Source organism: Neophocaena asiaeorientalis, unplaced genomic scaffold, assembly GCF_003031525.2.
Source record: "Neophocaena asiaeorientalis asiaeorientalis breed wild unplaced genomic scaffold, Neophocaena_asiaeorientalis_V1.1 scaffold136, whole genome shotgun sequence".
Taxonomy (NCBI): domain Eukaryota; kingdom Metazoa; phylum Chordata; class Mammalia; order Artiodactyla; family Phocoenidae; genus Neophocaena; species Neophocaena asiaeorientalis.
The window spans coordinates 8,265,882-8,281,141 of NW_020185333.1; the positions used below are offsets into that span (position 1 = coordinate 8,265,882).

General features: G+C 36.9%; 1 protein-coding gene across 1 annotated transcript; it reads right to left on the bottom strand.

Annotated features, from left to right (window-relative positions):
- Positions 1-13,540: 13,540 nt before the first annotated feature.
- Positions 13,541-14,288, bottom strand: LOC112393253 (transmembrane protein 126A-like). Its single transcript, XM_024735402.1, has 2 exons — positions 14,245-14,288; positions 13,541-14,174 (listed from the first exon to the last, which is right to left on the bottom strand). Exons 1-2 carry the CDS (start codon positions 14,286-14,288, stop codon positions 13,577-13,579), a joined length of 642 nt encoding a protein of 213 aa, XP_024591170.1. The 3' UTR covers positions 13,541-13,576.
- Positions 14,289-15,260: the final 972 nt, after the last annotated feature.

Sequence of the window (15,260 nt, forward strand, 5' to 3'; positions counted from 1 at the left end):
TTGACACTTAAATGTGTGAAAAATAACTTTGGCAATCATAAAAATCAAATGGAGGAAAATGTTTACACTGAAATGTGTTAATTTTTAACAATTAGAAACAGATTCATTGACTTATGCAGCCAGGGTAATTGATTTTTATAGAAATCTCATAACACAGCTACTCTTAAAATATCTATTCGTAGACAACTTATTGTAGCTGGGCTGTTAATTAAAAGTGTGTAGCTTGGTGCTGTTATTACTATCATTATTATTAAGTTATAATCATTAAATTCAGGATTGCATATGTCCATTCACCTAAAATTGTGTGGTCACCTATTAGCTATTTTGGTGGGTGAAATAGGCTCTCCCTCCCCCCATAGCAAATGTTAAATTGATATAAAATTGAACAAAAGTCTGCACGCAGAGTGATATAAGGATGCCAGTCTCATCAGTAATCTGTAATTACAGATGTTTGTATTTATTGAAATAACCTTGTTGAAATTACTGAATTACAGAATCATAAAATGCTAGAACTCATTTGAAAACATGGACATTGAGGCCCAAGAGGAAAAATGGCCTGCCCGTGATCTCACATCTAGGGGAAATAGAAAGTAGGAGAAATAGCTGCTTCCCTCTCAGCAGTGCTAATACACTAGGACTGAGCTATGCTGGACTAGATATCACAAGAGGCTGCATGTTAGCTCATTTCTAAGACCACTGCAATTTCAATGGAAATCTACAGGTTAGTTTTCTGTCCCAAGCAGAACACAAATAACCACTAATGAAGATCTCAATAAGTGAATGAGATACTGCATCTTTAAAAAAGTAGAGAAAAATTAGGCCCAGCCTAAGAAAAAAAGTGATGTACTTCCAGTCCTGTTCTTTCTGCCCATGAAAAAGATTGTATCGCTGCCTTCTCCTTCTGAAGATTAACATCAGCATAACTTTTTTTTTTTTTTGCAGGAACATGTGATAACAAAGGGTAGTTTTCACAATATGAAATAGTACATGTTAACTGTATTTTCCTAGATTCCTTACAAAATGTCTTTTGTATCACTTAGGAGTTTTTGACTGTAAAAACAGAAACTGGTGCCAGCTAACCTAAGCAAAAGAGGGTTTAAAATAGTTAGGATGCATAGTGGAGACGGGGAGACCACAGAATTGGACTAGAACTACCCTGGAAGAGCCGAGGAAGCTTCAGAGGCCTAAGAAACCAAATGTAGGCCTGGGCTGGACAGGGAACAGGCTGATCAGGCCACCGCCTCTGTGAAGAGGAAACTCCAACCCATTCTTCTCTTTTTGCATCACTTGTCGAAGATTCAAAGTGTATCTTGATACAGTTCAATTGGCTGAGCTTTGGCCATTTGCTCTCCTAAAACAGTGAGAGGAAGCAGGTGGCACTTCTTTGGTAGATTACCAGCAATCGGACTTCTCTGCCACCAAACTGCATGCTGGGAAAAGCCAGTAGGCAATGAGGGCAGTATTAGAAATGCCAAAAAGTAGCAAATCCCTACTGTATCAAATCCCTACTGTAACAAATCCCTTTTTGTTAAACATGCCTGAGCTATTGAGTTGACTCAGTGGTCTGCGGAAAGAGCATGCTTCCTTGTTAAGATAGTAACTGGTTTACAGTGTTACATTTTTGGCAAACTGATAGTGAAAAGCTTATTAAGGGGACATAGGTCCTGCCAAGACCTACTTTCTTTCTTTCCATATATTGGAATTCAAATGCAACATAGGTAAAACTTCTAGCTCAGATCAAAGGTAATACATCTACGTGGATGTAGAAAAATGGGGCATTTACCCAGTGGTCTATGTGGTGATGCTTAAAGATATGTTTTGTGTGTGGCACTGCATGTGTGTGTGTTAGAGGAATAGAAAAGGCCAGAACAGCTTGGAAAGTATTTCAGTATATTGATATCAGGATAATAAGCTTGACCTCTTTCAACAGGCTCTCATTTCCTGTCGGTCTCTTAAATTCATTGGTTTTTTTTTAGAGTTTTGTTTTATTGTTTCTCATTTCATGGTAAAATAACAGGAGCAGTAAGTCATTTCCTTAATCAGAAAAAAAATGATGATTTTTGGAATTTTATGAGTTGCAATACTCAGGGAAGACCAGGAAGATATATGCTAGAGAGGGTGGGGGAAAGGGAAGCAACAAGGGGAGCGGGCAAGGCTTTTGCTTCAACTTTTCTATACCAATAGCTTGTACAACATTATCTTTTAACACTTCTGTGATTTTTTTTCTGTACTCTAAATTCCAGCAAGGAATTTACTGAAACAGCAAATCATCTCTCCTACAAACTAAGTGTCAAAAAGCTCAGTGAAGTGTTTAGAAATAATAAAGCAAGTGAAGGAAAAAAAAAAAAGAAACCGATAATAATGTGAGGAGAAAATATTTTCAAATGAGATTTAAAATCAAGAGAGAAACATGTGAACTAGAGCTTCAAATAAACAAGGAGCAATGGAAGTCATTTAGGAAACCTGCAGATAAAGATTTTATGTGTTTTATAGAAGTGAGCAAAGTGTCAGCAAGTCTCAAGTCAAGTAAACATTGTTTGAAGTTAAATTTTCTGGTGAGGTGAGAAAATATAATTACATAGTCACTTATCGCTCATTTCTCTGTCCTGGAAGTGAGGGTGGCTGACTTTTTCTCTATTGCATGCAACATCAGCACATTCTGAGGTTGCCTACAAAGTTACGGATGCCTCAAATTTATCTTAGCCTTTGATATGATGAGAGCTTAGTGATGTAAAGGGCTTTTAAAATGCAGTGCATTCCTATGCTGGCTAGGCCATAAGTAACTTTTGAAAATAATTACATTGACCATATATTTTATAAAGGCTAAAGCATCTAAATGTAAATAAAACACAACATTCCTCAAATGTAGGTAGCAAATACCAAGATTAATTTACTTTTAGGGTTTGCAACAGTAAGACAATGTAACTCAGGAGAACTCAAGTGAAAATACTATTATAAAATATAACCATTGTTAGCTGTTCCTAAATTTGTAATTAAGTTTTTATGTTCAACAGAAAAATATATACAAATGGTTTAATGGGCCAAACATTTCCATAAGAATTATCGAAATGTTCTGTCCTCCCTGTCTCCTGCATTTCCCACACCTCAGTGTTCGCTTTCAGCACTCACTTGTGTTTATTTCCCTTCATTTAACAATAAACATTGTTATATTGGTAGCTTTAAAGCAATTTTTAAGCATCACTTTATTAATTTCCCACTAGGGGAAATGTGGATTTAGCATTCTTTTTTTCCACCCTCTAACCTTCCTTACTGTACAAATTTCCCCATACTTGAGAGTCATAACATTACTTAGATCAGTATTCAGGGTTCACATCATTATATTTTTGTAAATGTTGACTGTGCTATATTTTATACTAGGATTATGTTTGCCTTCTTGAACAACCTTCTGTATACCTTCTTGCTGCTAAGTGTACTACTTTTTTACTGACTTGGTTTTCTATGCCCTTACTCTCCCTGAATTGTTCCAATTTCATTAGGATTATATCAAGTTCTTGCAGACAACTCTTCAGAGGCTGCTGATCTGCTCCAACTGGATTGGTTATGCTGTATGCCTTAGAAATGCCATCATCCTAAGATCTACCTTCAATTTAAACCTAGAGAAATCCTATCCTCTCTCCTGAGCTGAAGCTCCCATTCTCTGCATCTCATGCTTTCCTCTTTCTTGATTTACTCTTCCATTAGGGTGAAGTAACTTTTCCAAGGGCTTTGTGAGAAAGACAGCATGGGAAACAAATTGTTAGGGGGGTTGCACATCTGAAAATATCTGTAGACTACCCTCATACTTGACTGGTAGTTTCAGTGGCATGGTGTTAATTGATTCAAAATAATTTTCCTCCACATTTCAAAGGCATTTCTCCATTGTCCTGTATCTTAAGTGTAACTTTGAGACATCAAAATCCTTTCTAATTCCTGATCATGGAAGCTTTTACAATCTTTTCCTTATCCCTGAAGTCCTGAAATTTTACAGTTAAATGCCTTTGCGTCTACTGATTTTCAGCTGCTGTGCTGGCCATAATCTAGAAATTCATATCCTTCATTTCTGGGAATTTTTCTTGAATTATTAATGATTTTCTACTTTCTAGTATTTCCATTCTTTCTGTCTGGGTTTCCTATTAGTCAGATATTGAATCTCCTAAAATGGTCCTCTAATTCATTTCATTTATTTAAAAATTTTTTCAATGGCTTAGGGTTTTGAAAAAAAAATGCGTGTTTTCTTTTGCTCTACTTTCTGTGAGAATTTCTTTTATCTTTCAAAACATTTTCTGAAGTTTCTATTTCTGCTGTTTATAATTTTTAAGAACAATTATTCTATTTTATATAGCATCTTATTATTTTTTTCATGGATGCAATATTTTTCCTAACTCTGAGCATTGTAATAAAACTTATATTAAATTTTCCTTCAATCTGTATACTATCCGCTTCTTGTTCATTTTATTCTTTATTCATATTATAAGAGATAGATTAAAAGATTTTGGGGAAGCACACTGGGATAGTTTTTTCTATTGCAGACTGTGCTGTGTGAAGATCTGGCTGTACTGTTTTTTTGGGAGACTCTGAATTTTAGTATTTTAGATCTTTCTCTTGGTCTGGTAAAAATTTACAGAAGAGAATATTCCAGATATATGTCTGCCTGCCAACATTCTGGAAACTGAGGAAAGAGGGCTAAGGGGTTCTCTACATTCCTTATATAAACATTGACGACTCCTAACCATAACCTGCTCTCAACTATAGCTGCTCATCTATACAAAGACCTTTTGTTTTACCCTTCTCAGAGAATAAACCTACAATCTTCTGTCTTGGTCAGTGCAGTTAGCTCACACTGCCATGACAATACCACAAACTGGGTGTCCTAAACAACAGAAATTTATTTTCTTCCAACTTAGGAAGCTGGAAGTTCAAGTTCAAGGTGCCAGTAAAGTTGGTTTTTCCTGAGGCCTCTCTCCCTGACTTTCAGACAGCTGGCTGTTCACTGTGTCCTTGTCTCAGCCTTTCGTCCGAGAATACACTCCTGATCTCTCCTCCTCTTTTTGTAAGGACACTAGTCCTACCCCGTAACCTCACTTAACCTTAATTACCTCTTTAAAGGCCCTATCGCCATATATAGTCACATTGGGGTTAGGACTTCAACTTATGAATTTGTGGGGGGCACAGTTCAGTCCGTAACATTTGGAGAGAGGCAGTTGTTCAGCCATATAGAGTGTGATTGAGGATCTGTGGGTGTCTCTACTTCTTAAGCTCACTCCACAAATCCTCTTTTCATCCCACATTCATCCCTACCCCAGAGTTAGCAGGTGATGCCACTTCCTGAACCTGTTAGAGGTTCTATGATATAAATCATGTTGCTTCTTTTTCTCCCTCACTGCCAGCTTAGAATTAAGCTTTTTCAGAGTGACTCAATTAGAACTCCTCTTTCAGCTTCCCCAGTTCCAAAAATTTATATCATTCCTACCCCCGGAAAAATATAATGTTTAATTATGATAAAATGTTTAATAATGGGTATGTTATGGGAGTCAACCAATCAGAAAAGATGCTGGACTGATCAGCGTAAGCCCCAGCTAGATACCATGCGGGTACCTAGCAGCTGAACACTGGTGTTCTGCTTTCTACTTCTTTTACTCTTTGTGGCTATATGCCATATGAAATAAAATAAAATTCCTTTACCTGTCATTTTATATTGGTTTCTAGAGGAAGCACAGTTAAATGTGTCTGTTTAATCTATTGTCTTTTGCCAGAAAAACATGTTGTTGTAAAAGTCAAAATTAAATGTGAAGCATTACTTTAATTCTCCTTATTCCTGGCTAAATGTGACTTATGAAATGTTTAAACATTGTAAGTGGACCATTCTCACTGGATAACATTCAGAAAGAGTTTAAGAAAAGATAAATTAAACTTTTAAGTTGCTTCAGGTGTTATAGTTATCTGGCTAATCCTCCAAATCAGGAAATATAAGAATTTTAAAAATATTTTACTGTCATATTTTCAATATTTTTATCAATGCATGAATCCCTTTTAACCTTCTCTGGTGATCTTCCCTGAAATCTATCTAGTACAATATTGATAAATTTCCCCATTTGATTTCATATATACTTCTGTCACTTAACTTACTACTTTTTAATGTGGCACGTATTGTTAATTTCCTACTCAATATTATTCCTAATTCTTCCTTGATTTGGACTTAGATTTGATGTGTAAAATATTACTTTTCCAGGATCTCTCAAGGTATGTATGGCCATGTGACACAGTTCCAGCCAATGAGATAAAATCAGAAATGTGTTGAAATTCCTGTACACACTCAATGTTTTTAGAATAAATGAGTGAATGAATAAATAACCCCAACAAATGGTCAGATACTGTAGAAAATTTCCTGAGTTGGAAGTTTACAATTTTAACTCTTGTTAAATGACTCATTATTTTTGTAGAACTGAAGATTCTGAATCTTACAGCTCTGCTCTACCATTTTATATATATGTGGTTAAATCCCTGAGTCAGGGGTTCACAAACCACAGAGAGCCTGGGGCCCATTTTTATAAATAAAATTTCACTGGAACATAGCCACACCTGTTTATTTATGTATTGTCTATCGCTGCTTTCACACAACAATGACAGCTGAGTATTGAAACTGAGACCATATGACCCAAAAAATCTAAAACACCAGCAATTTGGCCCTTTAGAGAAAACGTTTGTGGATCTCTGTTTCTAAATCATTTAGCCTCTCTGAGGCTTCTTTTCTTTACCTTTAAACATTATAACTTCTGAGCATTTTAAAAAACATTTTTGGATGTATTTTTTATGACTAGAATTTATTAGAAAAGTAGTGAATAACCAGTAAAGATGTCTTTCACATTGTATCCCTTCAAATATTTGAAGACAACAAAGCATGATCTAAATCACCTTGTCTTGAAGCTAAATCACAGCAGTTCATCTAGCTGTTTCTCATAAGACAAAGGGCACTATATTTTGTAAAATATTTTATTTTGGTTTGCAATGTTACTGTTAAAACTTAGAGCCCAGAACAAAATACAATCCCACAGTGTGATACAACAAGCACAGAGAATGACTTCCAAAATGGACAACTTTCTTGTAAACCAAATTCTGATTAACTCATTCCAAGATTATGTTTACTTCCTAACCACTTCATCTCGATATTGACTTTTGGAGAATTAAAACTTTTAGGTCTTTTTGACAGCCCCATCAATCATTTAGATTGACATATAAACCTTTTCATTTATTCCTGTCAAAATACGTCTCACTGATTTTAACCCATCTTCTAAATATAGTGAACTAATTTCAAATATTGACTCTGCCATTCATTATTTTAACTATTCCTCTAAATTTTGAAACTTTTAAAAAATTTAATGCAAGTGAATAACAACTCGTTGAAATAAGATATTGCCATAGGGCAGAGTTGTGTCATCATTATCATCAAATTCATTTACCTGTATATATTTAACATATAAATAAAATCAGTTTTGTTGATTTTTTACTATGTTTCAGGTCTGTGTTAAATCTTTTTATGCATTATCTTATTACATCTTCATGATGACGAGGATACTCCTAATATCCCCATTTTACGCATGAAGAGTCTGAGGCCCAAAGAAGCTAAATTAAAACTCGGGTAGTCTTACTCCATAATTGGTGCTTTTCTACTAAGATGAATTGCTTCTTCCTAAGGGAATGGTAAAAAATATTTCCAAAGGAAGGTCTTTTTTTTTTTTTTTCATTTAATTTCAAGAGAAGGGATTAGGGTACAGTGAGAAGAGGTACAGCCATAAATTGTGAGAATTTGACTTGAACTTTTAAAGCATTTCAACTTTGAGAAGTATATGTATGCACTGGTAGTGAACATGACCTTAAGTGTAAGGTATTTGGACTATGGAAAGGCTAAAGGAACACAGGAGACAGCTATAGATTAAAGTAAACGAGGAAGGAAAACTGCTTAACCTCTGAAGTCATTTTGTTTAATATACTGGCATTTAGTGTTGGAGTATTGTAGGAAGGAAAAAGTGTTTTCCCTCTACCCATCTTAAGTTCATTGGCTGAGGCCCTGGAAATTAGACTAACAAAAGACAGGTTAACGAGAGAAAAACAGACAAGTTTATTAACACGTGCATCCTGCGTACACATGGGAACACTCAGAGATGAGTAACCGGAAGCATGGTTAGAACTTGGGCTTATATAGCATCTTCACAAAAGTATAATAAATTTTTTAAGAAGTGACAAGGCAAAAGAAAATGACTTTGAGCTTCTAATGACTGGCAAACTATGGGAGGGCAAATATATGGGGAAATTAATGGTAGATTAGGGCTAGTTTTAACAAGGTTTGTTAGGTAGATTTCTCTGGTGCCCTCTCTGAGCTGTAGGGGTCTAGAGTTGTCTCTTGGGATTAAATTGTGTCCTTCCTGTTTGTGGGGTTGGGGGTGGGACACCTTTACAAATCGATGTCCTGCTTTTAGGAAATAGGAGAGCAGAGAACTTTTCTTGTATCTGCTTCTTCTCAGTTGCCTTCACCTCAAAATGCTCCTTATGACAAAATGGCATGTTTTGGACTGGCATATTCTGCTACCCTTCATTATAAATGGATGTTAGGTTCAGGAAAGCATAATTGACTTTAGTTTTATTTACCATATAGACTCCTAAAAATGTGTGTGTAAAGGAGCTGGTCAGATAAAACACTCAGAACGTACAAAACCTGGTGGGAAGTGGGGAACTTAATGCTAAGAGCTCTTAGAAAAGGATACTTACCAAAAATCAGTGACCTTGGGTTCTTTCACCTGCCCTCAGGGCATCTAAAAGGGCCTCTAGAGAAGAGAGAATAGGGGGAGATGGGGAGCCCTATTGTCTTTGACTGTCAACAATAAGTGGAAGAGTTACTGGCAATTAATATGGGTACCAAATGTTGGTCAGTGAACAAGAACAGTCCTGTCTACAACTGTCTACAACTCTCCTGTCTACCATTATTTACTTTAACCTTAAGAAAGTAAAGTTAAGAGGTGGGAAACCATCCCTTAAGGAGTAGGTTTAGCTTTAAAGGCTATATTCCCACATGTTGTGAAAGGGAAAACCACCAGCAATAATTTGTTTTAAAGAGATTCCTTTCCTTTTCTACCATCATGATTGAAGCAATGGGGAAAATTGCCTAAACTCTAAAATAAAAGCTAAGAACTCTGGCTCTTACTCATAACTATCTAGTAATATGGAGTATGACCTTGGGCTATTTATTAACTCTGTCCATGTGTAAAACTGAGGATAATGCTAACGTCATTGGAAGAACATCTGAATTCATTAACAATGGTGAAGTATATTTGAAAATGTAATGTCATATTTCAGTATATAACTTTAAATAACCCATGTGCCACCACGTTGCACCAATCACTAAGGTTGCATAACAATTAATAAATCAGTTATGTATCAAACATCATGGGCTCTCCCACCTTATGAGAGTTTTTCTGATTTATAAGCATGAAAGTTATGCCTATGGAGGGAGCAAGTCAGTAAATTAAGAATAAATGATATAGGGCTTCCCTGGTGGCGCAGTGGTTGAGAGTCCGCCTGCCGATTCAGGGGACTCAGGTTCATGCCCTGGTCCGGGAAGATCCCACATGCCATGGAACGGCTGGGCCCATGAGCCGTGGCCGCTGGGCCTGCGTGTCTGGAGCCTGTGCTCCGCAACGGGAAAGGCCACAACAGTGAGAGGCCCGCGTACGGCAAAAAAAAAAAAAAAAAACCAAACAAGAATAAATCATATAATTGCCTGATATGTGTTCCACAGTCCTCATTTTTAGCCTGAGGGAGGAATGAGCTTTTCAACTTTTTCCATAACAATGGTCTTTTTCAGAGCATTAATGATCTACAGATACATTTGGCCATAAAAACAAGACCAATTGGTTTCAAAACAACTCTAACCTCAATTAATAGGATGCAGGCTCCCCTGAGACTTTGTCAAGGTCTCCATTTTATTAAAGCATACCAGGACTATCAAAATTCAGGGAGCAAATGCTCAAATTGAAACAGCTGTGTATATTTGATAGTGATTCACACAGAAGACCACCCTCCGGTAAGTCAGGGTCTTGGGTTCTTGTCCCAAATTTAGCTCCAATTAGTTCTGTGATTTGGAGCAAGTACTTTGTTGGATCTTAGCTTCCATAAATGTATAGTTAAAATTTAAAAGTCATTGAATGAGTAATATAATAATAGTATATTGATAGTTAACAAATATCCAGCTCTGAGTATCTATAGGCACTGAGCTAAGTGGTCCTCTTGCTATATTATCACATTTAATTCTCTCAACAACTGTATGAGATGGGAATTATTATTCTGGTTTTTTGGTGTAAAAAATAGCTGAGTAATCCTCGAGCCAGGGTTCTTAATCACCACTCTAATCATTCCAGGATGTATCTGCTTGTCCTGCACAGGATAAATTTAGTCTAATATACGAATATGCTTAAGAGTAAAAAATTTCTACAGATGTAGTCATTATTTGAGGTACTAAGGCAGTAAGTAGTGTGCTAAATAGAATCTGCTAGTTAATGTATTTGATGTGTCCAATGAAGGTGCCGGGTAAAGATGAATTATTTGTTGGTTGTTCAGTGGTAGAGAGATGAGATAGGGACAAGTGAAGAGCACGGCTAGAGAACTTCTACCAATTAGTGAACAGAAGAGTCTTTCCTTCAGCTCCAGGATTAAGTTTTTCTGAGATCTAGAAAACCATGTGACTTGCCTTTTCTCTGTGGGCACCTACAAGCATTTCATCCCATTTGTGATCCAAATTTCTCTTAACAGCCTCACCACATCTGTAAACATAAGCCCTCTGGTATCCCACACCCCTAGGGATTATCTATCATGAAAAGCACTCTGGACAAAAAGGACAAGGATGGGAGATGGTACACTAAGGGCTAAAAGATTGGCACAGGGCAACCATTCACCACCCACAAAACACTTGTGCAAACCACCAATTCCTAAACCAAGATTTGGTTTTCTTGATATTCAAATTTAACTCTAAATTAAAATATATAGATTTTCAGCTCTAAACATTTGCATAAAAAATTCTTATGCCAAGAACTTTCTGAGCCTCCAATCTTTGTAAAGTGGACCTACGCCTGAAAGGCCTGACTCCCCAAGTTCCTTATAGAGTCTCAGAGGCTGTCTTCCTCAGGCATTTCTTTCATGGCTGAGCAGCCTTTATGTGTGATCAGATAAAAAAGTTTCCATGATCTTTCTTCCTTGAGTTCCCAATTGACCATTCAAGCTCCATCTCCCACCAAACCCAAAGCCACATCCTTGCTAGGCATTGTCAGACAAAAGCCAAGTTCCTACTCAGCTGAAGCTCTGTATATAGTACCACAGTACTAGGCCTCACACTTACATCACAGAGCAGTAATTTTTAATTGAGTCATGGACAGTTTTGAAAATCTACTGGAAATTCTGGACCAAACCTCCAGAAAAATGCACACATGTAGAGAAAAAAAAAAAAGAAAAAAAACACACATGTACATATATACATAATATACTCTTTCATTTCATGGTGTTCGGGACTCATTGAAGTTAACCCATGGACATAAGTCAAGAAAACATGTCTCAGAAACTTTCAGGTCTCCCCTATCCTAATGCTCTATTTGGGACCTAGAGCCCATTATGGACATAAATAACATTCCCCCCAAAATAGTAATTAAATGTCTCTAATATTCCCTCACTTCTCCAATATATACCATTGATTCTCATTATTCATAGTTGTTTCTCTCTAAAAGTCACCATGAACACTGAATTAGCAAATACTGAACCATTGCTCCTAGGGGAAATACAGAGTTAGGTTCCCGTGAGCTTCTGGTCACAGTAGTCTTATCAACCAATCAGTACATAACTTTGTTTCTGTTTAAAGACAACTTATTTAATATATACTGTTTATTCACTTACACTGAAATGGAACTCAGTCAACTGTGCTCTAGCTCACTTCTAAACAAAGCTTATCTATCACATATCTTTTCTCCATAAGGCACATCACAGCCTTCTTGCACATAGGAACACTAGACAGCACTTCTGCACTACACACGGGGGCTATTTTAAACAGTAAAGTTAAAAAAAAAAAAAACAACAGAAAAATGGGCACTAAATAGACCATGGAAAGGACACTTGTTTACGTACGAGAGCTGAAACAAGGATGCAGAGCATCGCCTAGTGACCTGAGCTGGGAACGGGAGCAGAAAACGACTCTGCTCTACACGTGAACACACATGACTGTGAAAGCACCATGACTATTGATTTTGAGACTGCAGAAAGTTTGTAGCAAGTAGGCAGATTCACAAATACAGAATCCACAGTTAATTAGGATCGACTATATATCTCCCCTCCAGCTTCTTACTCCCCATTTCTAAGGCCATCTAAACGTCCCACCTCCTAATGTCAGTATCCTTGATTTCCAAGTTTTGAACCCTACAGTGTACAAATTCTAAGCTTGTATTTTACAAATGGTCATGTAATAGGCCACCAAATTTGGCTCAATTTGACCCCTACCTTAGTGAGCTCTATAACCTAGAGGACTCCAGTCCTATTCCCTTCAGTTCCTAATACTTATCACCACCATTCACATAATTTCTTTGTCAGTGTATAAATCAGGTTTCATTTCTGTAGTACCAAAGCTTTTGTATACTTTTATGGAAAAAAGAAAATATCAATTATACAGAAATTCTTTAAAGGAATTTGAAAAGTAATGAAAGTCAAACTGAGTGGAAGGCTAATAGAGAAGACATAAATGCAAATTTCATTATTCAGTTTTAACTATGTCACCTCATTTACTGGTGGCACATTTTAATGCTTAATATTGTTAACCTTCTAACATGACTGCAATTGTAAAGGATCTAGGTTTTTCAGGGGAGAAGTAAAATTTGTTTTTTTTAACAGTTTTTACAGTGGTGTGATGGTGAGGATCCTGGTACCCAATGTGCAATTCCAAGTGACTTGAAGGAAGTTTTGAAATAGAGTTATACATTGCTTGTTTTTCTTTTTCAAAATAGCAGCTTATATTTCCACTCAAATTTAGGTTAAATGTATGGTCATAATAGAAACCAATGTTCCTTCGTTTCTTTTGAGCCACCTAAAAAAATCTCCTAAGATATCTTGCAATAGACACTTTGTACTAAAATGCTGTTAGAAATTCATATATAACAAAGGGTCTGAACCTTAGGAGAGATGGAAAAACTATTGTGACATATATAGTGACAGTGTGGCAAGAAAGAACTCAGAATTCCAAGTGAAACATTAATAAAGAATCCATAGTAGTTGATTCTGGCTCTGCACTTGGCCTCATGCCCTGAAAAGTTGATGGTAAACCACAGCCTACAGCTCTCAAGGAGAAAACCTTATGGTCTTCTTTATCAACTTTGCAATGAGTTAAAAATACCTTATTCTATGTTAATGGATATGACTGGAATATATTCTATTTTCCCATGCAATTAAAGTAAGAACTATTTAAATTTACAGTGACTTACTCTGGTTGGCTATACACTTATTTCTTTTTTTTTATTTTTACAGTTTTATTTTTGTGTACAGATTTGCTTAACCATCACTGAATTTCTAGGTCAGGTTCAGGTAACTGAAGAGCCTTTATAAGTAGTTTATATTGTCTAGACCCAAGGTATGCTGCAAACCCAGTCTGGAGCAAAATGGGAAATAACATCTTTCTAAAGACAGGCTTAGAAATCCTAATCCAGTAATTTAAGATGTTTCCTTTCTCGGGTAGCAGGGCTGAGCTACACCTGGCTGCTAGGTCACCATTCACAGGGATAGCCAAGAAAACAGGGTACAGGCCACCAAAAACAAGACCAACCAGTCCACCTCGTGTTATGGTACAGGTTTCACAATGTAAATCACCTGTATTCAAAGGTAAACTTACTAAACCTTTGTAAGATACGTGTGCCATCAAAAATGGGATCACTGCCATTGGTAAGCCAGCAGCTACACGAGCCTGTGTCACATGTAGGATGCATCGAAAAAGACTATTTGCTATCAGGCCACAGAGGGCAGCATTAAGTCCAATATATGTTGATCCATTTTCAAGCAGATTCCTTTCTGCTTCTGGAAGTTGGTTAATTTTTCTGGTTATGATTTCAATTAAGTTCTTCTTGACAGTACCATCTGGTTTATGATTTTCCATCTTGAGCCTTAAATTAAAATGTCATTTTTCAATAATGTGTATCTTTTACTGCACCCCTTTACCCGGAATGCCGGTACCTTACGCTCTCCTCCCAGCAGTCACTGCCTCCTCCGGCCTCCATCAGCCACGCGAGTGCTCACTCCTACACTTATTTCTGTTTTTATGATTACTGAATCTTTCCAGGGTTACTTAGCAGCTAATGAGTATTTATCATGAGGTCCACCTTGCGCAGGGCTCTGTTAGTGATGAAGTCATTTACAAAGGCCCGGCCTTCAAAGTATTTAAAATGTAAAGTTGTGTTGTCCAGTACAGTAGCCACTACCCATAGGTGGCTATTTAAGTTTAAATCTAAAGAGATTAAAAATTCAGCTCCTCAGTTAAACTAATCACATTTCAAGAGTTCAGCAGGCATAAGCACACGTGGCTAATTGCTGCCCTGTTGGACAGTGAGGATTTCCATCCTCACAGATATTTCGACTGGGCTGTGCTTATCTACAGTAATACTCATTTAAGACCAGTTTTAAAAAATGGTAAATTTAGAGTTTAATTCAATAGTTGAATTTCTTTTTTTTAAAGAGATTAAGTTATAGTTGGTAATCCCAAATACAGCAATAATTTTCTCTATAGTTGGTGGTAGAATGTGGGAAAGGCATGGCTTTCGGCCAAACTAGACCCCTCCTCCCTCCTTCCTTCCCTTCCCTTCCCTTTCCCTTTCCCATCCCCTTTCCCTTTCCTTCCCTCCCTCCCTCCCTTCCTTCCTTCCTTCTTCAGGTTCCAAAGAATATTCTGGGTCATTTGCATATATGTGTGGGGAAGGGAGAGGGGAGTTGGGGATCTCTCTGTTAGAGGAAATGAAGCAATGAGTGTGAATTCTCCGATTCTAAGCACTTTCTGTTACTCATATGAGGGGTTCTTGGATTCACCTCTTTGCATACTGTCTGAATGACCCCTTCTGTGTTTACCTAGCCTAATGTAATTGCCCTTTGTTTTTTTGAAATGACTTTTCACCAAGAGCTCATAATATCCTCTTCAGTTGCTAATTATTCCATTTCTTTCTTTATAACTTCTTTTCTCATATGAGCCTTCAGTGTCT